Genomic DNA, 27,516 nt, shown 5'->3' with positions numbered 1-27,516 from the left:
CTCTCTTCGGTCTCTCTCTCTCTCTCTCTCTCTCTCTCTCTCTCTCTCTCCGGTCTCTCTCTCTCTCTCTCTCTCTCTCTCTCTCTCTCTCTCTCTCTCTCCGGTCTCTCTCTCTCTCTCTCTCTCTCTCTCTCTCTCTCTCTCTCTCTCTCTCTCTCTCTCTCTCTCTCTCTCTCTCTCTCTCTCTCCGGTCTCTCTCTCTCTCTCTCTCTCTCTCTCTCTCTCTCTCTCTCTCTCTCTCTCTCTCTCTCTCTCTCTCTCTCTCTCTCCGGTCTCTCTCTCTCTCTCTCTCTCTCTTCGGTCTCTCTCTCTCTCTCTCTCTCTCTCTCTCTCTCTCTTCTCTCTCTCTCTTCGGTCTCTCTCTCTCTCTCTCTCTCTCTCTCTCTCTCTCTCTCTCTCTCTCTCTCTCTCTCTCTCTCTCTCTCTCTCTCTCTCTCTCTCTATCCCTCTCTCTCTCTCTCCGGTCTCTCTCTCTCTCTCTCTCTCTCTCTCTCTCTCTCTCTCTCTCTCTCTCTCTCTCTCTCTCTCTCTCTCTATCCCTCTCTCTCTCTTTCCGGTCTCTCTCTCTCTCTCTCTCTCTCTCTCTCTCTCTCTCTCTCTCTCTCTCTCTCTCTCTCTCTCTCTCTCTCTCTCTCTCTCTCTCTCTCTCTCCGGTCTCTCTCTCTCTCTCTCTCTCTCTCTCTCTCTCTCTCTCTCTCTCTCTCTCTCTCTCTCTCTCTCTCTCTCTCTCTCTCTCTCCGGTCTCTCTCTCTCTCTCTCTCTCTCTCTTCGGTCTCTCTCTCTCTCTCTCTCTCTCTCTCTCTCTCTCTCTCTCTCTCTCTCTCTCTCTCTCTCTCTCTCTCCGGTCTCTCTCTCTCTCTCTCTCTCTCTCTCTCTCTCTCTCTCTCTCTCTCTCTCTCTCTCTCTCTCTGGTCTCTCTCTCTCTCTCTCTCTCATTGTACCTTCTTGTGAATAAATAATAATAATAATAATTATTATTATTATTATTATTATTATTATTATTATTATTATAGCAGAAAATGGGTTAAAAGGATTTGGTATTCCGGGGAAAAAATAGGATTAAGGACCTGCTGGAAACGCTGTGCAGGCTAGTGGCTGTACAAGTATATAAGAACACTTCCATTTATAAATATATGTAAAAAAAATAATAAAAAAAGGTAAATTCAGTTAAATTATATACTAAGTCTCCCTTATCCCCCCCCCCGGTCCTCCTCACAGAGTAAACAATGACGACACAGCTCTGGTAAGCGAAGCCGGCGTCTTATTGTCGTCTCTTAACTCTTAACTCTTCCAATTTTGTGGCAGGAGTCACGATTGGTGTCGTTGCAATTGCTAGCTAGTCCCGGGTTGGATAGTGATCTAGTGGTACGGTAGTTAGCCGGCGGAGGGCTGAATTGCGGTCAGGCTGAAGCGCCACGCAGTCACCGTCTCTTGGATGGTGGTCCCGACGTGACGTGTTTTAGAATACCTGATTTTACCTGAGGGGCCACTAGAGATATCTAGTGGCCACGACGAGGACAGGAACCCGGCGACTTTTCAAAGGTCTCTACCCCTCTCATTAACTTGTCTCCGTGCTGTAGTGGTAAGACACTCGCCTGGCGTTCCGCGAGCGCTATGTCATGGGTTCGTATCCTGGCCGGGGAGGATTTACTGGGCGCAATTCCTTAACTGTAGCCTCTGTTTAACGCAACAGTAAAATGTGTACTTGGATGAAAAAACGATTCTTCGCGGCAGGGGATCGTATTCCGGGACCTGCCCGAAACGCTATGCGTACTAGTGGCTGTACAAGAATGTAACAACTCTTGTATATATAAAAAAAAAAATATTGTGACCACTTGATCAGTAGGTTGTCAGTTTTATGTCATAATAGGATTTCTGAAGAAGGGTTGAGACTAAGAGTGAACACTGCTGGCAGCCAAGTACTCGAGGTACAAGTGTACCCAAGTATAAGTGTGTGTATGTAATTTTCAGAAAAATAAGCATCCAACTATATTTTTTAAAAGAATTGGTATCGATAATCGTATCAGATTTGATACTTTTTTAGTGGAATCAGTATCGAAATCGCTAGAAATTTTGGTATTGTCTTATTGCTCAAAAAAAAATACTTTTCATAAAAGTATGCATACAGACAACAAAAGACAGAGGTATACTGTATTTGAAGGTACAAGAGTTGCACATTAAATGAAGCCAGTACTGTACAGGTACTGTACTGTACTTTGCAAAGAGTTTCAAGAGAGGGAAAACTTAAAATAATTTAGATAAAATTACTTACAGGTATAATGTGGTAACCACTTAATACTAAATGAGAAGTAAGCTAACATATGTGAGATTTTCAAGAAAGATAACAAATGATATACAATATAAAGGTGATACTTAATGATGACAGGCATAAACTGCTACATTACAGAATCTGTAATTTTAGCAACAGTACAGAAAGGGTTTTTATCATTACAGTAGTGTACCTGTATTAATAACAGCAACGATATACAAAATTGCATTTTAATATAGCCACTAGAACACTTAAGTATTTTGGGAATAACACAGAATAAATTAGTAGGAATTCAAATGTTAAATGGGGGTAAACACTTAATAATGAACAAGTAAAACAATATATGACTTGAATAAGCAATTTAGCAAAAATAAATAATGTACATTAATGACAGTCATACATTTTTAGCAAATAAAATTTAAGATATAATTATTAATTACTTGGGATGATGATAATTACTTGGAATGATATTTGTGTGGGCGAGGATTTTGTATGCAGTAAACACCTGCCAGAAGAGGGCTCTTAGTTCAGACATGATGCTGGGTGCATGTCAGGCACGTGCTTCGCCTTTTGGTCACTGATAACATGACACGATTTCTGCTCGTTGGACTCTCGATATATTGCAGTAAGGCATCCTTCAAATTTCTATGATTCTTACGATATATGGTGCATTTATCACCTGTAGATATATTGAAGTAGATAAATGTGTTAAATTTTATCATTTGATCTTTGACTGGGAAGAGGAGTCCACCCACCATCTGTCAAATTTTTGGGGAATTTATGGTTTGCTCTCAGTTGGGGTGACTAAGCTTTTGCTTTACTGGGGGTCACAAGAGGAGGGTGATGAGTACTGTATTTGTTGAACATGGCCTGGATTTTTGCCATTAGGAAAAGGAATTAAGATATTCTTCTTGATCATTCTATGTCAAATGATCACGGCTCCCCAATCTGACCATCTCTGATTTACATGAAATTTGGTAAAATGTTAGTGAACATGAAGTAACATATAGCAATATAGTTTTGTCCTGCAATATAGTCGATATTGTATAACATTTTCATCTTATCTTGCCCATTTGTGTTGGGTGGGGTGGGGGGGGGGGGGAGCTTGAAGTCATAGACAAAATAAAAAAAATATTGGTCACAAAAATGCAGTGATATAATTCTTCCACTTTAAGCATTACCCAAAACTTTGATAGTGTTTTCATTCTCAATTTTTGCATCAATATTTATACATAAACTTGCTCAACATCAGCAATCCCTACAATGCCCTTACTTATCCTGGTGAGATAAGTAAGGCAAATTGCTTATCCTGATGACAGTCTAACAAAGATTACATTATGATGTATACAGTACCTGCCTTACCTGATTTCACTAATATGGTACATTTATATAGATTGCAATACAGTACTCTTAAATATTTGTTATTTTTCTGATAAATACAACATTCATTTCACAGGTTGGAATGCAGGAGGCTGTAACACTCTCCAATGGGATTTTTATGCCATTAATCGGATGTAAGTTGTGATTGAAAAATTATTTCCTCTATACTTATTTAACACTTTCGCTCGCCAGGCGAGCGAGCGCCAGACCACCCCAAGGAGCGCCGCACATTCCACGGGAGCTCGCGTTTTTTTAATTTTGGTTTTGACTTTTTTTTCAATTTTGTCGCGTCAATTCTCGTCCTAGGTCTTTCATTTTGGTATTAATGTGTTCGCGATAAAATTCCCTACAGGAGTATATGCATATAAAGTCCAAAAGCATGGCGTACCACCCGCAGCAAACAGAGAAAGTGACAGTGCATTACCCGTGAGCACTCGTGAGCAATAAAATGTGTGTACTCTTTTTCAACTTTGGGCAAATCCAGATCACCTCAATTCACCTCAGTTCTCGCCCTAGGTCTTTCATTTTGGTGTCAATGTGTTTGCAATGCAATTCCTTACAGGAGTATATGCATATAATGTCCAAAACTGCGGCATGCCCCAACCATAGCCAAGCTGAAAGCAGGCCAAATTTTAACATTTTTGATGCCATACTGCGTCATTTCTGCATATTTGTCTACTAAATTTTTGACACCTGTGTATTTTTCTTCTTACTATTCAATTTTTACTCCTCAGAAGGGATGTGGGTGGTACCTTGGTCGATAATAGTTCACCCAGGGCAGTCCTGAACTCAAAACTTTTTCCAGTGGGAACATATATTCCATATGAGCTCACTTGTTCCAGTGAGAACAAGTGGGCTCATGTGGTGGAGACTGTGGTTTGTCTGTGATGTCCAGTGAGGTTTTGGTAAATGAACCTACGTATTCCGGTATAGCCCAGTTGAATTATGAGATGGAATTAATGTCCATTTGTTAAGGCTTATTATAGTTGAAGCCTGTGTGGAAGCCAGCCAGCGTGTTGGAGACCTGCCAGCATGTTGCTGGAGAACAGAAGTGTTGTTTTGACACCGTGACGATACTGTAGAGGACTGGCCCATGATTTACTGAGAAAGGTGAACTCGCCTTCGTGAGTACCATAGAAGACAGACTCAGAGAGGGTACCTTGAGTGTTGTACAATAGAATATAGAAGTGGACTCGCCAGGTTAGAAGATCGCAGGCATTCGTTTGTAGTGTCCAGTGATGCAGTGTGGCCGGAACTCCCTGGAGCCCCGCTCCAGCACCTTCGCAAGTGGATAATGGAATGGGGGAAAGGGAGAGGGGATGACAGGAAAGATAGATTGATGGCTTGTGGGTGATGGTTGATCGTGGCAGGAAAATATTAGTATTACATCACTATTAAGTTATGAATGCTGTTTTTTTTTTTTTTTTTTTTTAAGAAAAACGTGAAGATAAGAGAAATAACAAAATAAACCCGGGGTGGGGGGAGGTTTCCTTCCTATATAGTCTGGATAAGTGAGCTTAGACAGTATGTTCAGTTGTTTATTTGAGCTCCTGAGTCATCTGTTGACACCAGAAGCAACCTTTTATTTCCTGGTTATTATAAAAAAAAATAACATGTACACAAATGAATTTTTTTTTTTTTCTAACTGCTGTTTATATTATTTCATATTATAAAAATGTAATAATAATATATATTTAAATGGAACCTGAATTTTGGTGGATTTAGTTATACAGTATCCAACACTATAGGTGCTTTTTTTTTTTTCTCCAAGAGTGTCTTGGGATTATGTCATGCTCGCTGTTTAACATTTTAAGTGTGTTGTCATTTACTTTCAGTTGGAACATACAAGATCCACGGACGTGAGATCATTAACACCGTAACAAAGACAGCACTCCAGGCAGGCTACAGATCATTTGGTAAGGAACTGTACACGAGTATTGCAATGTCTCGTGTTATGAGACTTATCTTTTAATCTTTAATAATTATGCTAGTGTTGTATTGCATGGAGGAGGGTGCGTGTAGTGATGCAGTTCTTATCTGGATACTGTATCCTGTTAATGGCATCCCTGCTTTCCCTGCAGGTATGTAGTTTTGTTCTCTACAGTAGAGCTGTTGCACTATTATATATCACATCACTCATTCTTAAAGTTTTCTTTTTGTTCACATTTCTGGTTGTGGCCAGTGAAATGTCCAGAAAAGAAATTGTTTGCAGGATGGGCAATTTCCTTCAGACCAAAGGATATCATTCATTTGTGAATTATTTTTTCAAGTACAGGTGTTAGACATCAGACTGGGCAGGAAATTGTAATGAGTGTGAAGATTTTCTCCTAAGATACATCAGAAACCTTTCCTCCAAACATAATTTAGTTGACCAAGCCTGTGAGGTACATTGACAATCAATTTTGGCATCCCATGTCAGATCTGAAAATCTGAAATTTTCAATATTAAATTTAATCATTATTTTTAATTTTCTTGTTTTTCAAGTTACGTTAATAAACATTTAGACAAAGTTGGAGTGTTTGCCTAGTAGATTAAGCACAAAAAATTTGAAAGCGTTAGAACAAGTTTGATAAATTAAACTTATGGTACCATTGGGGCCTGTCATATATATATACTCCATGCGCAGTTTAAGGCTTAAGGCATTTGTTGGGTTATGACTATAAATTTGGTGTCAAAATGTTCACAAATGAATTCTCTAGAGAACTGATGGAAAAAATAAATGTGTACTTTAATAAATTGTGTGAGTGATGAGAATAGGAAAGTTTATGAATATCAACTGGATGACGTATTTTTGCACCATCGGAACATTTACTGGCCAAGATGTACTGTACAGGGCTCTCACAGATAATTGGTAGGAGGGCAGTTAAACTTGTTCAGGTGAGCATCAATGGCTTTGTATCAATTTAGATGTGTTCTAAGGAAGCTATCACCACTGGCAGCAGCAACTTATGAGTGAGGTATATTTGTAAGTGGCTACAACAGGAAGATGGCCTGCAATGGTTGTCTCCATCACTCATAGTCTTATGAGAATAATTAATCAAACTCGTTCATATTTATGTCTAACAACTGAGGGGGCCTGACAGCTAAGTGGACAGGGCTTTGGATTCGTAGTCCTGAGGTTCCGGGTTCGTTTCCCGGTGGAGGCGGAAGCAAATGGGCAGAGTTTCTTTCACCCTGATGCACCTGTTCACCTAGCAGTAGATAGGTACCTGGAAGTTAGACAGCTGCTACGGGCTGCTTCCTGGGGGTGTGTGTAACAAAAAGGAGGCCTGGTCGAGGACCGGGCCGCGGGGACGCTAAGCACCGAAATCATCTCAAGATAAGCTTTATTTTAAACAATTCAGCACTCCTATGTCAATTATATTACCCGATAATTTATTTCAAAAATTAACAACCCATGTTTCCGTACCAGATTTACTTAGGGTTGTTTTCTGTAACCAATATACATATAGTGCATACATACTGTATATGCTGTATGTTGTTTTCTGTTCTATTCTACATAATGTGAGTTATGCTTTCTTTATCTCTCCACAAGGGAGATTTCTAATTTATGGAGTTAGCCTAACTTTGCCATTCATCACTTTACACATTAAAGTGAATTTGTCCATTCTATAGTATGTGATCAAAACTGATCTACACAATATAAATATGGCATAACAATGGCCAAATAAAGCTGGAGAATGACAATTTATATCTTAATGCTAATGCCTCCAGATATAAATCCCAGTATGCTTTTTACCTTATTTTGACAATTTACATATTAATTTTTTTGGTTAAAAATTCCCCCTGGTCATGACTTCCATATTGTTTTTGCATTCAGATTTAGCAATTTCAACCGTGTCCGTCATATGTCTGGTAACTCTATTATCATTACCTAGGCTTAAAATCTTCAAACCCACAGATGTGACCAGTTAGATCTTCAATGATATTAAAATTTTAATGAAGCAATTGCATTCATTTTATCTAGAGAAATTGGTGCCATTTCCCCTATTACTATGACATTAGCATCAGGTTGTAAATAAGCCAATCGAGATATTCGGCTAACACACATCCATGCACTTCTGCATAGTTGCTGGTGAAACAAGGAATATACACACATGATCAAATTTTGCCAGGCTCCATCTGCATCAGACAGAGAACCCTTCCCCTTTTACTTAGTACTTAGTTCACTCCCTCACCCACAACCCCACAGATCTGAGGTTGATATCACACCAGACCTGTCCTCTGAAGCCCTCATCAAAAGGATAACATCAGCGGCATATGCAAGGCTGGTGAACATAAAAACTGCTTTCAGAAACTTGTGTAAGGAAACATTCAGAACCTTGTATACCTCAAATGTCAGACCAGTACTTGAATATGCAGCTCCAACCTGAAGTCCACATCTAGTCAAACACAAAATGAAGTTAGAAAAGGTTCAGAGGTATGCCACCAGGCTAGTTCCTGAGCTGAGAGGTATGAGCTATAAGGAAAGATTGCTGGAACTAAACCTCACAACATTGGAAGACAGAAGAGTTAGGGGAGATGTGAACACTACCTATAAAATTCTCAGAGGAATTGACAGGGGTAGATAAAGCTAAACTATTTAACACAAGGTGTACACGAACAAGGGGACACAGGTGGAAACTTGGTACTTAAATGAGCCACAGGGATGTTAGATCATCTTCAGTGTCTGAGTAGTTAACAGATGGAATGCATTGGGCAGTGATGTGGTGGAGGTGGACTCCATACACAGTTTCAAATGTAGATATGATACAGTAGAGCCCAGTAGGCTCAGAATCTGTACACCAGTTGATTGACAGTTGAGAGGCGGGACCAAAGAGCCGAAGCTCAACCCCCCCTCCCCCGCCCGCGCAAATACAACTAGGTGAATACACATAGTGAAACACATTTTATAGGTTGGTGTTTGCTTAGTTCCATGTATAGTGCCATGCTGGTGTTTAATAACAAAGTATATTTTAGTTTTTTCCATTTATAACAAACATCTTAGTAATAGTCATAGTTAAATGTTGTATAATCTAATTCTGTAGCTATAAGCTCAATATTCTAAATTATAAGCTTATTTTGGTTCCATTTTTATGCACTTCAGTTGCAAGGATTTTTTGTGTTTACTATTTGTCTAGAATTTGTATTTGTTTCCTAGAACTATGTATTTTCTAAATAAAATTTATATGTATGTTTCACTGTTGCAGACACAGCAGCTGTGTACAGGAATGAACACGACCTGGGCGAAGCTCTGCAGAAATTTATGCCAGAGTTTGGTCTTGCCAGGGAAGATATATTTGTGACATCTAAATTAAGTAAGTCATTTATTTATAGTAAATGTATATGTTGTGGGTATATAGCACATGTCAGGCATTTGTCTTGTCAAATGCTTTGTGTATATATATACCAGAATATTCTGTGCTTCACTACTTTTTTTTTGTGCTTCCATATTAACTTCCATATTAGTTTTTGTATAAATTGCTTGGGTGGAGTTAGGGTTTTTTTCTGGTTTAACCCTAAAGGACAACACGATTTCCTTATAGCTTAATTCGCAACTGCAGTGGAACCTCGGTTGACGACTGCCCTAGAAGGCATTTTTTGGAACATAGCGTCAATTTCGTTGTAAAATTTGAATTGGTACACGACGGTTTACTTGGAAGACAACGTCTGTTCGTACGCGTTTGGGTCGAATGAGCACGTGGTGCTGGGGTCGCAGGGCGAGGCGCTCTCAGTTTGTTTACTTTGAAATCTTTGTAAAGAATTTCATTGTTTTTTGTTTTGTTTTTTTGTTTTCTGAACAGTAAAGTTCTTATTATATATCATGCCATGGGTCCCAGGATGGTGAGGGGACTGGATTGATTGGTGGGGGGGGGGGGACTGGATGGATGGATAGGTGGTGTATGGATGGATGGTGGAGGGGGGAGACTGGATGGATGGATATATAGATGGTGAGGGGACTGGATGGAGGATGGTGAGGGGATTGGATAGATGACTGGATGGTGAGGGGGCTGGATAGATGGATGGAGGGTGAGGGGACTGGATGGATGGATAGGGAGTGGATAGATGGATAGGGGGGGTGGATGGATGGATGGATAGTTCACAATCGACTTGAGAATGGTCCAGGACGGATCGAAACGTCGTCGTCCCTTCACCTTCTAGTGTGTGGTCTGGCCAACATAGGAGGGTTGGATGGATGGATGAATGGATGGTGGGGTGAACCTTCATCCACCACACCACACCCGCCCTGCTAACCCCATCCCACCACTGGACACCTCCCCGCTACTACAGTAGTTACATTTCTGAGCTACGGTGAGCGAAATGTGAATCAAGTGCAAATTGGCAAGTGGCAGCAGTTGTGTACCATGCATCATTACTATATTTTTAGTTTTTGTAAAATAATGACTTTAAAAGATTTAAGTATCCATATTTTTTTTTTATTATTATTTAATTGGTGTGTTTTCAAAGGTGTGGAAATGTATTCTGAATTTGGTTGAAAGCATCTTGAGCATTGTGTTTAGTATAAGAAGTTGTGGTGCGAACAATTATGATCAGTGTAGGACAATATGATTTGACTATGAAAATAGTTTTAATCCATTTTTATGCTTTATCTGACAAGTATGTGCAGTTTAAAAATAGAGCAAGAAATTAAAATATCATGGGGGAGATGTGTAGTGCAAAATTTGATAAATTGCAAGATTGAGGAGAGCTTAAATGGACGGTTTGAGCATATTGGACAAATAAATGATGGTAGATTGGTGAGAGTATTTAAACAAAATTAATGATAGGTGGATGTGAAAGAGAACAGGAAGAAGATAGACCGACAGTGTTAGTGAGAGAGGAAGCGTTGAACAAATGTGAATAATGCATGAGATAATGAAGAGGAGATAAGGCAGCGGAATGTAAAGAGAGCAAGTGTATTTAAACTGGGTATGATATATGCTAATTCACAGGGAGCACCACACCTGGTCCCGTGAAGCAATGGCGTGCTGTTGTAAATGACTTGTGGAGAGTGGTGGACCTTATACAGTATTGTGAATGTTGTAATAAACAAGTGCGATATTTTTTTTTCTAATATCCACAATCTTATTTCACTATTATTTCCCCTTTTACTTTAGATATATGCCTCTCCACCACATGAAAATGGGAAACAGGGTTATAGTAATGGTTGGATGTGTGTATGAGAATATAAAACTGCAGTAACTGCTTGTAATTTATAAGAAAAACAATAAAAAGGGCTTCCATATTGTACAGTATTTTCCTAACAAGTTAAATGTTCAACTCTCTTATACTGTATATTATAAATATTGTTATAGTAACTTAAAAACTGAAGAAGGATTTTTTTTTACCTTCTTTTCAGATCAGTTCACTGTGAAAGAAGTTCAGGACTTATCATTTGTAATATAATTAATATATTATCATCATATAACACCAGTTGTTGAAACGTGGTGGTTAGGGATCCACCTTAAGTGTGGTAGCTAGTGTGAATATTCATAAATAATGAGTGTCTCCACAGAGACAGTTTTGGAAAAGATACCCGAGCTTGATACTATGAATGAGGAGCCGGGTACGAAAATTATCACTCAGAAAGAGGTGAGAGACATAAAAGATAGATTAACTTCAGTTATTGACTCGTGTGGGTTTGAGTGCCATCCTTTCAAAATTGGGTGGTACAATGAGCAGGTTGCAAGATGTTTTCATCTACCGTACCACAACGATACCTTGGCCTTTGTTGCGATCAGTACTCCAGGTATGTTTGAGAAGGCATTCATTCCATTCTTAGCGAAGGTGGACTGCTTAAAGATCAACCAGGACCCTATAGATCAGTGCATGATACAACACCTTTCTGCTATAAAAAGGGAATTCTCTAGCACAAGCATTGAAATAATACATGATTTTGAATTGACTCCAAACAAGCGACCCAAAATCTTAGTCCAGACAGCTGGACACATTGCTGGTGCTGTACGGTTTTATCAGCGTAAGGATGTAACTTCTGACCCATGGGATCCTAAGAAAAAGGTATTTGGGGTGTGTCTACATCCAATCTACGGTGGTTGGTTTGCTCTCCGGGGTGTTGTTATTTTCACAAGACTCCAGTGCCCTGAACTACCTAGACAGCAACCCAGGTTAGTTTTATATACTAAAGTATCTCTTTTTTTTGTTTTTGTAAATGGTACATTGACTATACTTTTACAAATACAGTATTATCAGCATTACATAATTACAAGCAATATGAGCGATTAATATTAATGACTATACTTAACCTGGCAGGGCATTAACATTTATAATAACAGTTATGGATGAGTGTTATCTACCCGATGATATCAGCACTTGAAACTGCAAGTGATATATACTGTATATAGTGGAATATACATAGGAAAATAACTTCATAACTATGCTGCTTGATTAGCAATATATATAACAACTTTAATGCCATTGCAAATCTGTTCATTCTCTAGTGTTCAGTATTTTTATTTTTGTAATGTAGCATGACACTGTATTGACTTCTTCCTTAATACAGTTATCCATTTAGTATATAGGACTATATCTACTTTTAATAACTCTACAATGTTTTTGACTTTGGCTACACTTCACTTGGTAGTTCAAGTTTATTGGCTGTGAATGAACATTCAATTTGTGATAACCACCATATATGCAGTGGTGGAATATATCCAGAGATTTTGTGGCCAAAGTTAACAGAGAAAAAAAGTTATTCTTCGATCGTGCTTCAAATGTGGGTAAATGGCACTTAAGAAATGAATTGAAATCAACGCTATTATGAAAGAGATGCACTAAAACTCAAATTTCTGTCCTCCCCTGCCAGAGAAATTCTGAAAACCGAGGAGGAGGTGGTTGAACTGTTGCGTCGTTATAACGACCGCTGGCATGATTGGTCGTTTAGAGACATTATCCCTGTGCAGGAAAAATACTCTGAAGAACAAAAAGAATATTTTGGGACCAGGCCTGAAGACAGGAAGATACTAATTGAAAGGTACCAAAGTTTGAAGAACAACATCTAGGCAGCAGAATCTCGCATTCTAATCATATCTTCCACCTTTGAATAATAATTAAACAGTTATTATTAAAGAGCATACTGCTTATTCAAATAAGCAGTATGCTCTTCATGTATTGGTACAAAAGTGGTCTATAGTGTATGCCTGTAATTGGCAGCAAATAGTTACAGGTTTTCTTAGAAATCATTGCACACTGTAGAATGTGAATTTAAATAAATGTTTTTCTTGCTGCATTGTTGTGTGTTGTTACAAGCTGTGTTCAAATACATTTGCTCAATGAATTCAAATTAACTGTTGTTGCAGCTACAGATAATCATATATGCACTGTAATTGCATGAAAGTTGATATCTGCATGTATATAAGAGAGAAGAACTGGATCCACTATAAAAGACATTTTCTTTTAACCATCACTTGACAATAATACATTATCCTGAGATATGATTTTTTTTAGTATACTCGAAATCATTGCTTTCTTCTTAGTCCAGTGATGGGATATGATGACATGGTCGTGCTGTCATATTATCCTATTGCATTATTGGAATAAATGTGTTTATTCAGACTGTATCTTGGTGTGGTGTTGTGATAAAATGGGAGAGTAATAAAGTGTGCATTGTGCAATATAATCAAAAGCTTGCGAGGAGTGTGACTCTTCGGTCGATCAGTATTCAAGTTCTTGTTCATATAGGTCAGTTTTTTATGGGTTTCATTTGTATTTCTAAGTGTAACTCCCTTACACAGTTCTAATGGCTGTTACTCACGCATTCAGTTCTACATGTTCAGAAAGTTCAAATTCATTGAATGAAACTGTGAATGACTAATTATTGTGTGAGCACAGTTTCCAAATACATGAGTGTAACTCGCACAAACATGAGCTTTTGGGTATTTTATGGGAATGGTTCTATTGATAGTGTTTATTGATATGTAGTACTGTTGTTAGCATAAGGTAGGGCACAAGTGCTGCTAATTAACACCTCAAGGTTTATTGACAGCTGCTGAGCATATATATGTACATGTATGTACAATATATATATAAACCATATACTGTACATGTACATTTTAAACGGCACTTATGCCCTTTATACTTCATAGTTCCTCTTAAAAGCAGCTTAATAACTGTACCACAAACCAAACTTTTGCAAGAACTACCAGTCGAGGACAAATCTTTATTACAGACATTTCACTCTTCACTGAACAAATCTGTAATACGTGTGGAGGCTTGTCCTTAAATCATTCAGTTGTATCCCAGGTTGGATTACTTTCAGCATGTGGGTCGTCTAGGGCATGTTCTTAGCAGAGCCCAAGGTGCATGTTCAAATCCTCCTCGCAGCTCCTATCAATTTTCTCATTGATACATCTCGTTAATATGATTTCTTTGGGCTTCTTAAATGATGCTTTTTGCGATAACTTTCCACCACCTGCCCTTTTCCACCAGCCAGACGTGTAGATGGGTACCAAAATTCCTCATTAGGACACTAATGAGGAACACAGACAGTGGCTGAGAACACACACTGGATAATTACTTGCGGAACAAATTCCTGTACGGAAATACAGTACAGTAATTGACAGCGATGATACATAATATATAAAGCCCCTGTTTGTTAAAATTTCACGAGGAAGAATAAGTGCTGTAGTATGGTGAAGTAGCTATTAATTTAGTGTGTTTTAAGCAGCTGATTACATGTTAGACTTAGTTCTTTTAAAACATTGTTAAGTATGTTATTTGTGTTCCAGATTATCATCTTAAAATGTGCTCATTCTTCAGATACTTGGATTAGGATAACTGCTTTCATTTGAATTATGTACAAATTAATTGCATTGTACTTATTGCAAGTTTCATATAGTACACGTTTTATGTACTACAGTATATGATGATGATTATCAGGATGTTGAATGATATATGCTTCATGTATTTTGTGAGTAAGCAATATTGGATAGTAATGGTATCAGAAACCTTGCACCATTGAGTTTTAGGTTGTATTTAGTATGCTACTGTAGTGTAATTTTAAGCTCACTTGAGGCAGCAAACCTGTCATGTAGCTGTGATGTCAATATTTTGAGTTGAAAGCTCAATTTATTATAAGTTCGTTATAGTCAAAGGTTGTGATAGATGGTAATACATTGGAAATAAAGTATTTATGCTTAATAAAGGATGTTATGAAAATGGTTCTCTTGTTTAATTTCATGTAATAACACCAGTGTATGAAAGGCTGCAGATACTTTCTTGTCATGAGTCAGTGTACAGTTGATGCATTGGTGTCTTGTATTGTGTTACTTCTGCTATAATACCCTCTTGTATCCGGATGCATCGATGCCGGATGTTGGCTGGATAGGGATACCATCTTCTCCACATCCAGCCAACACTTGGCTGGTTGTGGACAAGATGGCGTCTTTCAAGTCTTTATCATGTGACTTGAAAAATATTTATGAATTTTTTGTCCTAAAATGTAGAGTAGTTCATCTAAGAGGACTTGATTCTGTGTGTTAGGTACAGATATAAATATTGATGCTGTGTGTTAGGTACAGATATAAATACTGATGCTGTGTGTGAGGTACAGATATAAATATTGATGCTGTGTGTGAGGTACAGATATAAATATTGATGCTGTGTGTGAGGTACAGATATAAATACTGATGCTGTGTGTGAGGTACAGATATAAATACTGATGCTGTGTGTTAGGTACAGATATAAATACTGATGCTGTGTGTTAGGTACAGATATAAATATTGATGCTGTGTGTGAGGTACAGATATAAATATTGATGCTGTGTGTGAGGTACAGATATAAATACTGATGCTGTGTGTTAGGTACAGATATAAATACTGATGCTGTGTGTGAGGTACAGATATAAATATTGATGCTGTGTGTGAGGTACAGATATAAATACTGATGCTGTGTGTGAGGTACAGATATAAATATTGATGCTGTGTGTGAGGTACAGATATAAATACTGATGCTGTGTGTGAGGTACAGATATAAATATTGATGCTGTGTGTGAGGTACAGATATAAATACTGATGCTGTGTGTTAGGTACAGATATAAATATTGATGCTGTGTGTGAGGTACAGATATAAATAATGATGTGTAATTGTTGTCTCAAGAGTTGGAGATGATCTCAAGGTCAAGGTCTCAATGAGTTAAAAGACCTTGGTTTGTAGTTGGAGTAGTGTTTCCTGCATCTTTGACTTCCTAAGTACAGAATCTTTAAATTACCGACTCCTTAGGTTCAGTAACAGCATTTGGATGCTGTCTTTAGTCCCTACAGCTTTACTTGTGAGTGCTAAATTTGATGTGCTAATAATATTTGTTTCCTCTTATGGTGCTTTATGAAGAATTTTGAAAACTGTTGTATGATTAATGTTATTAAGAGGTCATCTTTAATTCCCCCACCCCAGTGTTGCAAGTGTTATGGCACTGGGCAGAGAGAAAGCACCCAATTTAGAGATAATTAAAAACCAATGACACAAGGCAGATTTGCAGCAGAAATACGTTCTTGAGCGACGCATAACCAAAGCTCCCCAGCACCTGCGTAGATTGACCAGTGCTGAAAATAGCCAATAAGAATACCCTGCCAATGAACCATATTCTTGTTTGCTAAATCTGCTACTGAATAAATGTAGCAGGTATAAGTGCATTTGCTATTGCTACATAGGGATTTGCTACATTTGTCCACATGCACAGGAGCAGTGATGGCATGTTATCTCTGTAGCTGTGATTTAACAGAGCAATATTTACGCACTTTCTTATCCTGATTTAACAGCAAACTGTTGTTAATTTAAATAACTGTAGTGGTATTACACATCTGCAATACAGATGTGCAATACCACTATGATATGTTAGGACAAAAACCCACACTTATGTATTTGTGTATTTTATGTAAAAATTTACGCCAAGTCTTGCACACACACTCACATCAATATTTACAATAACGGGTCCAAAGAGCCAAAGCTCGACCTCCACAAGCACAAATAGGCGAGTACACAAGACTTGGTGTAAATCTTTACATAAAATACATAAGTACACAAGTGGGTTTTTGTCCTAACGTATCATAGTAATGTATTTGCAGATGTGCAATACCACTACAGTTATTCTAGATTAATATCATTGTCTTCTAGATTAATATCATTTTCTGTAAGAAGACATTACCATTACTTACCATGATATCTTATAGTAAACTATTCACAATTATTATTGATATTCATTCTATGGTGTACAGTGAAACAAAACCAACAATTTCTGTGAATGCCAATAAATATTTAACTTCCTATTCATTGCATTCAGTTAAAAAAAAGCATATACTGTACTGTAATATTTAATTCACAAGTGAAGAATGTTTCAAACTTATGAAATTTCATAATAGGATGTGCTACATATTGTTCCCGGCGGGGCGTCTTTCCTTTCATAATAGTATCCGATCACCTCCATCCTCTAAATCCTTCGTGATCTTTTCTGGAGGTAGTTTTTATTCTTTATTTATTTTTTTTTTATTTATTTATTTATTTTTTTTGTATGTACCAACAGCAGCTGGGAAAAACTTTGCAAATACAATGCAACCAAAGAGCCATTCTAATTTCTCAACTTGCAGCATATTTTATGACAGTGAACATCATATAATTCACACACAGACTTGAATGAGAGAGCTTGTGATACATGAGCACGTCCGATAATGTAGAACCATTGTGTGTTTTAGGTCCTCGTGATCAAGGACGAGAGGAATGTAAAAGAGCATTCAGCCAGTCACTCGCTGCCCTGAAGGTGGATTATCTCGACCTGTTCCTCATTCATTGGCCGGGTGCCCAGAAATTGAAGGTGAAGTCTGCACGAGATGTTTGTAAAGTATCTTTATGCTGAAGCCGATTAAATAGATATCAGGACACGTCTTCTGGTGTTTATATGCATCAGTAAAGCTGTACAGTACTCTAGTCCGATATTACAAATGGCCATTATATTTTTATTTGTTAGTACAGTACAGGTATCTATATCATTTTATTTTTTACCTTGTTGTTTGAGCTGATGCCTTCTAGTCCCTTGAAAGTAGGTAGTGCTGTAATGATATTTAACAAATTAATAAATAAATTATACTGGATAAATTACAGGACTTGCCTTTGGTTATTGTTTTATGTAAAGTATGTTGTGAATTAAATTTTCAGATGTTTTGAAAGAACAATCTGCTGCTTTGTTATTAAAATAATACAATACAGTACAGTATGTCCATTGATGTTACTATGTATTGTATTTATGCTGAACACTTCATTTGTTGCCAAGATTTAAAATAACCATCACTCTTTCTACCGCCAGCCTGAAGATCCAAGGAATCAAGTACTAAGAAATGAGAGCTGGGCCTCCTTAGAGGAGATATACAAGTCTGGAAAAGTTCGTGCTATCGGTGTGTCTAATTATACTGTATCCCACTTGAAAGACCTCCTTCGGCATTCTACAGTGGTGCCTCATGTCAACCAGGTAAGACACTAATTAGGTCTACACTCTTATGTCTCAAACGTACAAGGCCAAGAGGTGAAGTATTCAAGATTTCAAAATAATGGAAAGGTATTGTGATTGTTTGCACAAAATGTTCCTCCGTGTGTTTGATTAGCTCATGTGTTGCTTATAATGATTGTGATGCTTAATTTTTATTCAACTAGATCACATTAATTTGTCACATTGTGGACAAAATGGATATGTTTGATTTTACAAAACTTGTGTACCCCCATTACTTGATTTTCTATAGAATGTAAATTAAGTTTTAATCTCTCATCATAAGGGAGGTTCCTAATGCCTGGAGTTTAATTTTGTCATTCTGCTTTGCACACTTTCTATGGAATTTGTTCATTCTATGGTACAATGACCAAAAGAGAACTGCATAATCTAAATGGAGCCTAACAAGTGCAAGATAAACTAAAATAACTTTAGATGTGTTATAAGTGATGTTCAGTATATACTTTTTTCTTTTTTATTATTAATACATTTAGGTACATCTGCATTTGTGCAGCTACCCTAGACTAAATGAAGGGGAGTACAATGTGTCAAAAAACTAGCTACATGATGCTAAAAATCCCCATCACACAGGATGGTTAGTCATACAGAGGCATGTGATATGTAGTCTGCACTGGCAAACTCTGGGTGCATTAGGATATCATCATGAACACAAGAGTGTGAATAAGGCAGCAGTGATAGTAAAAGTCCCCCATCTTGCAGTATGGCTAGTCATACAGGGCCATATGTTCAGTAGCCTGCGCTGGAAAATTTTGGGTACATTATGAGGATATCCTCAAGGGCACGAGAGTGAATAAAGTAATTGCAAAACTCCAGGTACCTCATGCCAACGGGTCTGAATGGTCTGATAACTGGGCATTCAGTGATGTAGTGTGCAAGATCATGGCTCGGTTCCTGTTCACAGAGTTTGAACCTGGAGTGCTCAGGATTGGGAGATCCATCATACCTGGCACAGGTAACGGTAACCCAACCTAATCCTGGCAACCTTTGTGCTGCCCATAAACACAGGTTTCAAATCTGAACAAATCATAGTTTTTTATACTGGTGCTTTCAGGTCGTTGGGAGTCGGTAATTTCTCTCCTATCAGACCTGAGTGTTTGGAAGAATATAGTTTTGACAGCAGAGATGGGGATATCTAGGTCTAATTCAGCTTCATCTTTGTTACATGCTAATTTGGCTGTAATGTCTGTGTCATTATGAAGGGTTATATTTGTGTGTGATGGTATCCATACAAAGGAGATTGGAAACCTTTACTCTGCAGCGATTAGGTCATTTATAATTGCTAGTACAGTATGAGGTTCTTGCATCGATCTTCCAGGAGAAGTTTTTGATTGCTTAAAGAGCAGACTTTGAATCACAAGATATTTTTTCTCCTATGTTTTTTTAATGTATTGGTAGCTAGTTGTAGTGCCACTAGTTCTGCTTGTGTGGAGATCAGCCCGTTGTTTAACCTGATACTGAAAGTCTGTGTGCAAATATTATTTCTATAAAACCTACATGCTGCTGCAGTCCGTCTAGTAGAAGATTGGACTGAGCCGTTGGTGTAGACTCAGTGCTCGTAAAATCTAAAATTTTCAATGGAGGAGACAATTGACAGCTTTGAGAAGAGCCTACTACGTCGAGCCTATTATGTCTACTAAGACATAAATTCTCATTACCTTTCTTGGTGACGGGTCTTCATGATACTTGAATGGTGGGGTACAGATAAAGAGGAATATCGGAGACTATATTGTGTGTCTTGTGCATGAAAACCCCTTTTATCACAGGTTGAGTACCATCCCTATTGTCTGCAAAAGGAGTTGAAACAGTTCTGCCAAAGCCAAGGAATTTACCTTCAGGCTTACTCGTCTCTTGGGACTACTGTAGAGAAGAGTCCACTGTTGCATGACCGCACCTTGACCTGTGTAGCTAAAAGGTTGTCGCATTCTCCTGCTCAGGTGCTGCTCCGCTGGGCCACACAACAAGGCATTGGTCAGTGTTAATGTTTTGTATAATTTATGAAGGATATTGAGAAAAGATAATATCTAGGAGGCTATGCATGTCTAGTTTCTTGCTTTTAGAAAGCTTTTATCATTAATATAATTAGTATCAGAATCATGAGTATTGGATGAATATTGCTGGAAGCCCCACCTCAGGTTAAAATACCTGGTAGTTTCCCTTTCTCTCATTGAAAGTTTACAGCTTTACTGTATCATATTTGCATTCACACTTAATATTGGTTTGGTACGTGTTTAAATGAGGGTTATAGCTTTTAACACTTTCGCGCTATCTGGACGCGCCGGCGCGTTCGGTTTCGTCTAACGTAAACGCATAGTGGACATAAAGTTATGTCTACTTTTAAAATATTTGTATAAAATTCAATTTTTATCCGATTTACTTTGGGTTTGTTTCAAACTGCGCGCTATGAGGCTCTCTTTCTCACCACTAGGCTGCATGGTACAATAAGTTCATGAAAGGTGTGGATAACTTCGATCAAATGGTATTTTGTCCCAAACGGGTTGCAGGTGGGTGACTTTAGCCGTTTATACTGGTAATTCTTCCCCCATATCATGTATTATATGCATATGTCTGTTTAGGGAATTTTATTCCGATCAATATACAACCAAAAATAACTGTGTGCAACAAGTATAATCTTGACAAACATAACAAAAGTAAAAATATTTCGTGTGTGTTTGACGCTCACTGATATGTTCCAGCGTTGTTTTATATTGGTCGCTATTCTAACTTACGCTTTGTTGATATTTTTTACCTATGGGCACATAGAACATTCTATTGCGAACACATTGACATAAAAATGAATGACGTACATAGAAAATTAATGTCATGAGAGTGAAATAAGTATAAACTTTCAAAGCGCCGTGCGTCGTCCCGTCACCGATACCGGGTAACAATTTCACCACTTCCCACACTCTTGCGGGCGGGCTGCATCATTATTCTACGCTTATATTCATATCACCGTGTTGGGAATTTCATTGCGAGTCCATTGATACCAAAATTAACGCTGTAGAACAAGTGTGGAGGTGATTACAATCCCAAGAGTAAAAACATTTTGTTGCTGATGGGCGCTCACGGCGAGTCATCTACGTAGTTATTTATTTGGTGCTGGTATCCCTATATGTTTCGTGACTTATTTTACTAATGTTCTTCTAGAGAATTTTATTGCGAACACGTTGGTACCAAAATGAAATACGTAGCATGAGAACTAAGGTCAGAAGAGTAAAAAGAGTATACACATTTTTGTTTTTACGCTTAAGCGATAAAAACGCAGCGCGCACATTCGGTTGGCTGAGTGACCTTTGCGGAGAGCGCGAAAGTGTTAAGATTAGCATCTCTTATTTCTTCGATCATTTTTCTGGGAGGGCTATCTCACAATCTCTCCAGGCAAGGCCACCTCACAATCTCTCCTGGCAAGGCCACCTCACAAGCTTTCCAAGCAGGGCCACTTCATAAGATCTCGAGGCTAAGCATTGGTTCAGCCATGTCACAGGAGGTGCACCAGGCTACTAAGACTGACCCTTGCCTATTGAGAACCAGGATCAGAGTCCCACTCTCTCTCTGAGGTCAAGGCAAACTTAAGAAATAAGAAATCAACACCAAAAATGAGTACCCTCACCAGAAAGCAAAAGTTCATCAAAACAAACCACTGGTTAAAGAAAATTAGGTACCCGAAGATAATGAGGCTAATGATCGTTGCCGCAGGGTTACCTTGCGTTGCGATGATTTCGGGGCCCAGCATCCCCATGGCCCGGTCCTCAACCAGGCCTCGGGTAAACACTCCAACTGTACATTTTTCCTAGACATGGCTTGATCGTGGGAGCAACCGAGATTACCACCAGAAAAATGCACTCTTGTATTTTTGTTCCACAATACTGTACTTTATGTTGGTGAAAAAATTTGGATAAGTTACTGAATACTGCAGTTTGTATTGTTTTGAAGCCTCTACCAGCCTGCTGTTAGCCTTAGCTGTTCATATTTTGCAGTGTGCAAGACAAACTTAAATATATTGTAAGAATGGTTATATTCTCCTTTTTCTACATTGCACTTTTGTCTTCATTTTGAGCATTAACCACTGCACTGCACACCTGGTTTTGGCAAAAACTTCATAGTGCAATTGTAAAGGACATATTTTTGTTGTTTTTATTACTGTTCAGGTAAAGTTAATGTCAAAATGTTTTCAAACTCGACCACTTTCATTTCAAAACACAAAGTGTGAAGAAAACTTTAAAAAACATTAAAATATAGCCTAATTAAAAAAACAAAATAGGATCACTGCACATAGTGCCTCAAGGCGCTCTGTGCAGTGCGGTGGTTAATAATAAAATATGTACAGTACAGCATATGGATCATCTGGGTTACCCATCCTGATTTAGAAACAAAGTTCTAGAAATATCATAAATGCAAATTTGTGCCATTGAGGTTAGGATATTTTTATGTGGTGACGATGAGTTACAGTAACGTGGCTGAAGATACGATGACCAAAGTTTCGGTCTGCACGTTTCTTCACTTTTTGGTTTGTGGTTTGGTCATAATATTGTTACCTAAATTTTCTCACACATTTTTACCTATACTGTACTCTCTTTCCAAAACAGGTGTGTTGCCTAAATCTACTAATGAGAAGCACATCAGGGAAAATATACAATTAAACTTCTGTCTGAGTGATGAGGATTTAGAGGCACTATCCAATTTAAACATTAAGGAAAAATATGCCTGGGATCCCTCAGTTGTATTATAAGACTCTTGGTGTAGCTAATTAAGTGGTTTGTTTATGGGCAGCACATTGAATGTGTAGTCTTATATCCCATGCCAAAGAAGATAGATTTGTTGATAATACTGGACCAGTATTAAAAGAATTAGAGGCTCACTTGCTAAATTGCCTCACACGATGGCTCAACCACCCTTGTACCCAAGCTTGACTCCTCGGCTTGTTGATCCAGCTTGGTTCCAGGTAGACAAGCCAGTCGACCTCGCACAGGAACTCAAGGTATGAAAATGCTTGTTAAACCAACATTAGTGGTGTGTTGTATACAATATTTCAATTCAAAAGTTTTTGATAATTTTGCATTTTGAAGTACCTGTAATATGCAGATATTAGATACAGTATATCCATTACTATTATATTGGTATATTAGAAAATATTAGTCTTTCCTCTCTTTCTTAATGTTATCAAGCTGTGTAACTTAGTACGGTAATGATGTAGGAAAACATTCATTATATATATACTGTTTCAGAGATATATAACTGTAAGATGACACACAGAGAACACACTAACGTGATGCATCAAATGAACAAATCCACAAGGGCCGTGACGAGGATTCGAACCTGCGTCCGGGAGCATCCCAGACACTGCCTTAATCGACTGAGCTACGACAGGGTTAAAAGGGTTAAAACCGAAGTTCTACTGAACTTACTGGATCCCGTAGCCTCTCCGAGGCACAAACCAGGCTTTTACACAACCATCCCCTACACCCGAGCTATGTCAATAGCTATGTCAGGGGGGAGTTGTGTAAAAGCCTGGTTTGTGCCTCGGAGAGGCTACGGGATCCAGTAAGTTCAGTAGAACTTCGGTTTCAACCCTTTTAACCCTGTCGTAGCTCAGTCGATTAAGGCAGTGTCTGGGGATGCTCCCGGACGCAGGTTCGAACCCTCGTCACGGCCTCTGTGAATTTGTTCATTTAACTGTAAGATGAGCTGTAGCTCTAAGCTGGCTGACAAATTACAGGTTGTATTCTGTATCAATCTGTGTGAAAAAAATTGCACATGTCTTCCTGAAGTGTTTTGGGAGTAGTGTGTGTAACCTTTAAGCCTTCAGGCATTTTACAAGTCCAGAATCACTTTGGTTTATCAATTTATATTGTTTTGTAAGGCTTAGTTTACTATAAACTGAGAGGGAGGGGAAATATCAGGGGAAAGTGCCAAGCCATTACAACTGTATAGCACTTGGAAGGGGTCAGGATAAGGATTTAGGATGGGAACGTGGGGAAGGAATGGTGCCCAACCACTTGGATGGTCGGGGATTGAATGCCGACCTGCATGAAGCGAGACTGCCGCTCTACCGTCCAGCCCAAGTGGTTAGACTACAGTGACTAAGATTAATTAATTACTCTTATATATATTGATCTTAATTAAATACTTTAGTAATTAGGAGTGAAGTATTCAAGGAAATCTCCCTATTTTATGCTGCTTAATAGTGTGCTAAAAGCACACGTCATATTTAGATTTAAATCTGAATTATTTATATATACAGTATTGGATTTACTGGTACTGATTTTGAAATCCTAGCTTTTCAAATCATTTGAAAAGCTTTTAAATGCAAAATGCCTTCATATTGTGTAGATTGTGAGTCACTCACTTAGAAAGTGTGTAGGCATCTGATAAGTAAATAGGAACAGTGTATAAGATTGTTTTATGTTACTTATGCTTTAAAGCATTCATATTTTTTTCTTTGTAATGCAGATTTTTGTTACAGGAACAAGAGCAGATGTATCAGGCTCAGATTCAAGGAATCCAGCAAAAGGGCAATGATATTTTACCCATTGGAAAAAGTGCTGCTGAGCAATATAGTGAAGATGAAGAGGATGACAATGATGATGAATATGACGACGACGACAATGATGACGACGAAGAGGAAGATGATGACTCAGAAATGAATGATGATTACTCTGACCCGATGTTGCATTAGGCAAGAACTGTTGAATGTTTTCTTAGTCATATAGTTAGTTACACATTTTAATAGTTTAGTTTGGAAAGACAGTAAGAGAAAATGCATGAATATGGGAAAATATTTGGTGATAAAGTTGCAGAGGCTTGCATCTCAAAATTTAAAAGCCTCGGAAAGACAGGCAAACCAAAGGAAAGCACAGAGTGGACCTTGCTTGCTTGCTTCATAAAAGAGGACCATCATAAGGAGACATTAGAAGTTGTGGCTTTAGGAACTGGGTCCAAGTGTCTCGGTGCACAGCAGCTGCCAAGTGCAGGGGATGTTCTCCATGACAGTCATGCAGAGGTGATAGCAAGGAGAGCTTTCATGTTGTATCTCTTAGACCAAGTGGAAAAGGCTTCAAAGAGCAATATTAGCATATTTGAGCAGAAAGATGGTAAGTTTGCACTTAAGTCTGGGATTAGTTTTCATTTCTATGGCAGCCACACTCCTTGTGGCGATGCATCTATATTTCCTAAGCAGGAGTGGAATGAATGTTGTGAACAAAACATAGAAGCTATACAAGAGATAAATTCTGATAGCAGCTGCAAAAAACATGACTTGGAGATGGATGCTCCAGCTCATTTGAATGAGGACTGTACTGATATTGACAACAGAGAACCACCAATAAAGAAAATTAAGAGGAATGAAGTGAATGTCACTGAATTGGAGGACAGCAAAATGAATACTTTTAACAACATTATTGTAAAGGAAACCACTAACGTAAATAAAACAGAAGAAAATTCTGGAAATAAATATTCCAAATTTGTGAATAGCAAGGCTGTTGATAATGCTAGATTGTTTGCAGAAAATAACATTGGAAATATTACTGCAATGCCTGATATTTACCGTACTGGGGCGAAATGTGTAAGTGGTGAAAAGTTAGATCCAAAAATGCCTGGGTCTGATTATCATGTAACTGGTGTCTTACGCACTAAGCCTGGTCGTGGTGACCCAACCCTCTCCCTCTCCTGTAGTGATAAACTTTTTAAATGGACAGTTCTGGGCGTACAAGGGGCTCTCTTAATGTTGTTTCTTGAAGCACCTGTGTACATGAAAACAATAACAATTGGAAGATGCCCTTTCAGCCAGGAAGCAATGGAACGTGCCCTCTTCGGCAGATTTAAGAGTAAAGTAAGCAAAATTAAGCTTCCAGATGGGTTTCAAATAGTGACACCACTCATACTGTACTCTGAAGTTGATTTCCCTTTTTCTCAAGGCTGCATAATGGGAAATGCATTGGATGCTAGCAAGGTGATACCATCACCTACCAGTCTCATCTGGAGTGTCAGCAACACTCACTGCAGCAAGCATGAGGTTGCTACAAATGGACGAAAGTTGGGCACTACCAAAAAAAACCAAGGCACCTCAAAGGGCTGGGTCAGCATATGTCGTCGATCAATCTTGCAAAGGGTACAAACTCTCGGTCAAGAGCATAGTGAAGTTTTAAGCAGCCCAATAGACGTACATAATTTTTCATATGGAGACCTGAAATGCCAAGCAGAAAATTACTGCAGAGCTTGGAAGGAATTAAAAACACACGTTTTAACAAATTGGACAGTTAAACCAAGTCTTGTACGGGAATTCAAAATTTGATGATGTGTAGATTGGCATTGTTAAAATTGCTTGTTAGTCATATTGTATTATGTTATGATTAATTGTTTTTCTGTGTTGCTGATAATTTTGTATTGACTGCATGCAGCTACAGAATGTTTGGTGCTGGATTGGTTATAATATGTGCCAGAACATTTTAGATACTATTTTATTGAAAGTTCAACTAAAATGAGGCATTTTTTAAGTTTATTAAACTTACTGGCAGTCAAAATATCAATGTATGTTAATTTTTTTTAAGAACAAAGTAAATCTTGAATCCTAAAATAGTAATATGTATTTCATTAATTTGTAACTGATGCCATTAGGCATCTGTATTCCAAAAACCTTATTTAGTGTTATTTTCTGGGGAAGCCCCTACAGCTTCCCAGAGCTATCCAGGATAATATGGATATCCCTAACTTTGGCATCAGTCGATGTGGATGGAGTTCTAGGCCTACCGGGGACCACGAGCTAGAGCCTGGCCCCCTCAGAGAGGCACGAGGAGCGATGGCCTATAGAAATACACATGTGATTTTGGAGCATTCTATATTTGCCATTGACTGGGACAGGCACCCAGAAAGGTAAGTGCCCCAAAACAAACCCCTATTCTGGTTAAAAATGACGAAAATAGACAAACGAGTGGACAGAACTCCCTAATTGAAAACGAGCAAACAAGCATGACGTCACACGAGCCGCGCCACATGGGGCCTCGTAGCCTGGTGGATAGCGCGCAGGACTCATAATTCTGTGGCGCGGGTTCGATTCCCGCACGAGGCAGAAACAAATGGGCAAAGTTTCTTTCACCCTAAGTGCCCCTGTTACCTAGCAGTAAATAGGTACCTGGGAATTAGTCAGCTGTAACGGGCTGCTTCCTGGGGTGTGTGTGTGTGGTGTGGAAAAAAAAAAAAAAATAGTAGTAGTTAGTAAAACAGTTGATTGACAGTTGAGAGGCGGGCCGAAAGAGCAAAGCTCAACCCCCGCAAAACACAAACTAGTAAACACATGTCTGCGCAGCTCCCCCATTCCTGGGAGGGGGAAGGGGGACCCCCAGACCCCCACAACGGCACTCCACCCTGCAGTTCTTTGGCTGAT

At 38.5% G+C, this 27,516-nt stretch overlaps 4 protein-coding genes across 7 annotated transcripts; all 4 read left to right on the top strand.

Annotated features, from left to right (window-relative positions):
- Positions 1–1,206: 1,206 nt before the first annotated feature.
- On the top strand, positions 1,207–22,866 carry LOC123760081 (glyoxal reductase). Of its 4 annotated transcripts, none has more exons than XM_045745552.2 (8): positions 1,207–1,243; positions 3,726–3,783; positions 5,485–5,565; positions 8,839–8,946; positions 17,332–17,450; positions 17,940–18,101; positions 19,901–20,105; positions 22,724–22,866. In XM_045745552.2, the coding sequence occupies exons 2-8, from the start codon at positions 3,732–3,734 to the stop codon at positions 22,864–22,866; spliced, it is 870 nt and encodes a 289-aa protein (XP_045601508.1). In that variant the 5' UTR covers positions 1,207–1,243; positions 3,726–3,731. The 4 variants fall into 4 exon arrangements, with proteins under 4 accessions (XP_045601508.1, XP_045601516.1, XP_045601524.1 ...); XM_045745560.2 differs by lacking the exon at positions 1,207–1,243 and adding an exon at positions 1,279–1,542; XM_045745568.2 differs by lacking the exon at positions 1,207–1,243 and adding an exon at positions 1,279–1,582.
- On the top strand, positions 10,995–14,806 carry LOC138349461 (cyanocobalamin reductase / alkylcobalamin dealkylase-like). Its single transcript, XM_069328898.1, has 2 exons — positions 10,995–11,754; positions 12,453–14,806. Exons 1-2 carry the CDS (start codon positions 11,129–11,131, stop codon positions 12,646–12,648), a joined length of 822 nt encoding a protein of 273 aa, XP_069184999.1. The 5' UTR covers positions 10,995–11,128; the 3' UTR covers positions 12,649–14,806.
- Positions 22,867–22,982: 116 nt separating the features above from the next.
- On the top strand, positions 22,983–26,715 carry LOC123760106 (anaphase-promoting complex subunit 15-like). Its single transcript, XM_045745590.2, has 2 exons — positions 22,983–23,115; positions 24,601–26,715. The coding sequence occupies exons 1-2, from the start codon at positions 23,017–23,019 to the stop codon at positions 24,811–24,813; spliced, it is 312 nt and encodes a 103-aa protein (XP_045601546.1). The 5' UTR covers positions 22,983–23,016; the 3' UTR covers positions 24,814–26,715.
- On the top strand, positions 24,895–26,715 carry Adat1 (Adenosine deaminase, tRNA-specific 1). The gene has a single exon (XM_045745532.1). It carries the CDS (start codon positions 24,895–24,897, stop codon positions 26,425–26,427), a length of 1,533 nt encoding a protein of 510 aa, XP_045601488.1. The 3' UTR covers positions 26,428–26,715.
- Positions 26,716–27,516: the final 801 nt, after the last annotated feature.

The sequence above is a fragment of the Procambarus clarkii genome, chromosome 22, assembly GCF_040958095.1.
Source record: "Procambarus clarkii isolate CNS0578487 chromosome 22, FALCON_Pclarkii_2.0, whole genome shotgun sequence".
Taxonomy (NCBI): domain Eukaryota; kingdom Metazoa; phylum Arthropoda; class Malacostraca; order Decapoda; family Cambaridae; genus Procambarus; species Procambarus clarkii.
Note: the sequence above shows the minus strand (reverse complement) of the source record. Positions and strands in the feature narration are given on the sequence as shown.

What these genes read in the sequence shown, in the direction of transcription:
- LOC123760081 (XM_045745552.2), top strand. Translation starts at nt 3,732, where the DNA reads ATGCAGGAGGCTGTAACACTCTCCAATGGGATTTTTATGCCATTAATC. An exon ending in TTTTATGCCATTAATCGGAT is followed by an intron (nt 3,784 to 5,484) that starts GTAAGTTGTGAT and finishes ATTTACTTTCAG; the next exon opens with TTGGAACATACAAGATCCAC. An exon ending in CGGGTGCCCAGAAATTGAAG is followed by an intron (nt 17,451 to 17,939) that starts GTGAAGTCTGCA and finishes TTCTACCGCCAG; the next exon opens with CCTGAAGATCCAAGGAATCA.
- LOC138349461 (XM_069328898.1), top strand. Translation starts at nt 11,129, where the DNA reads ATGAGTGTCTCCACAGAGACAGTTTTGGAAAAGATACCCGAGCTTGAT. An exon ending in CTACCTAGACAGCAACCCAG is followed by an intron (nt 11,755 to 12,452) that starts GTTAGTTTTATA and finishes CTCCCCTGCCAG; the next exon opens with AGAAATTCTGAAAACCGAGG.
- LOC123760106 (XM_045745590.2), top strand. Translation starts at nt 23,017, where the DNA reads ATGGCTCAACCACCCTTGTACCCAAGCTTGACTCCTCGGCTTGTTGAT. An exon ending in ACCTCGCACAGGAACTCAAG is followed by an intron (nt 23,116 to 24,600) that starts GTATGAAAATGC and finishes TTTTTGTTACAG; the next exon opens with GAACAAGAGCAGATGTATCA.
- Adat1 (XM_045745532.1), top strand. Translation starts at nt 24,895, where the DNA reads ATGCATGAATATGGGAAAATATTTGGTGATAAAGTTGCAGAGGCTTGC.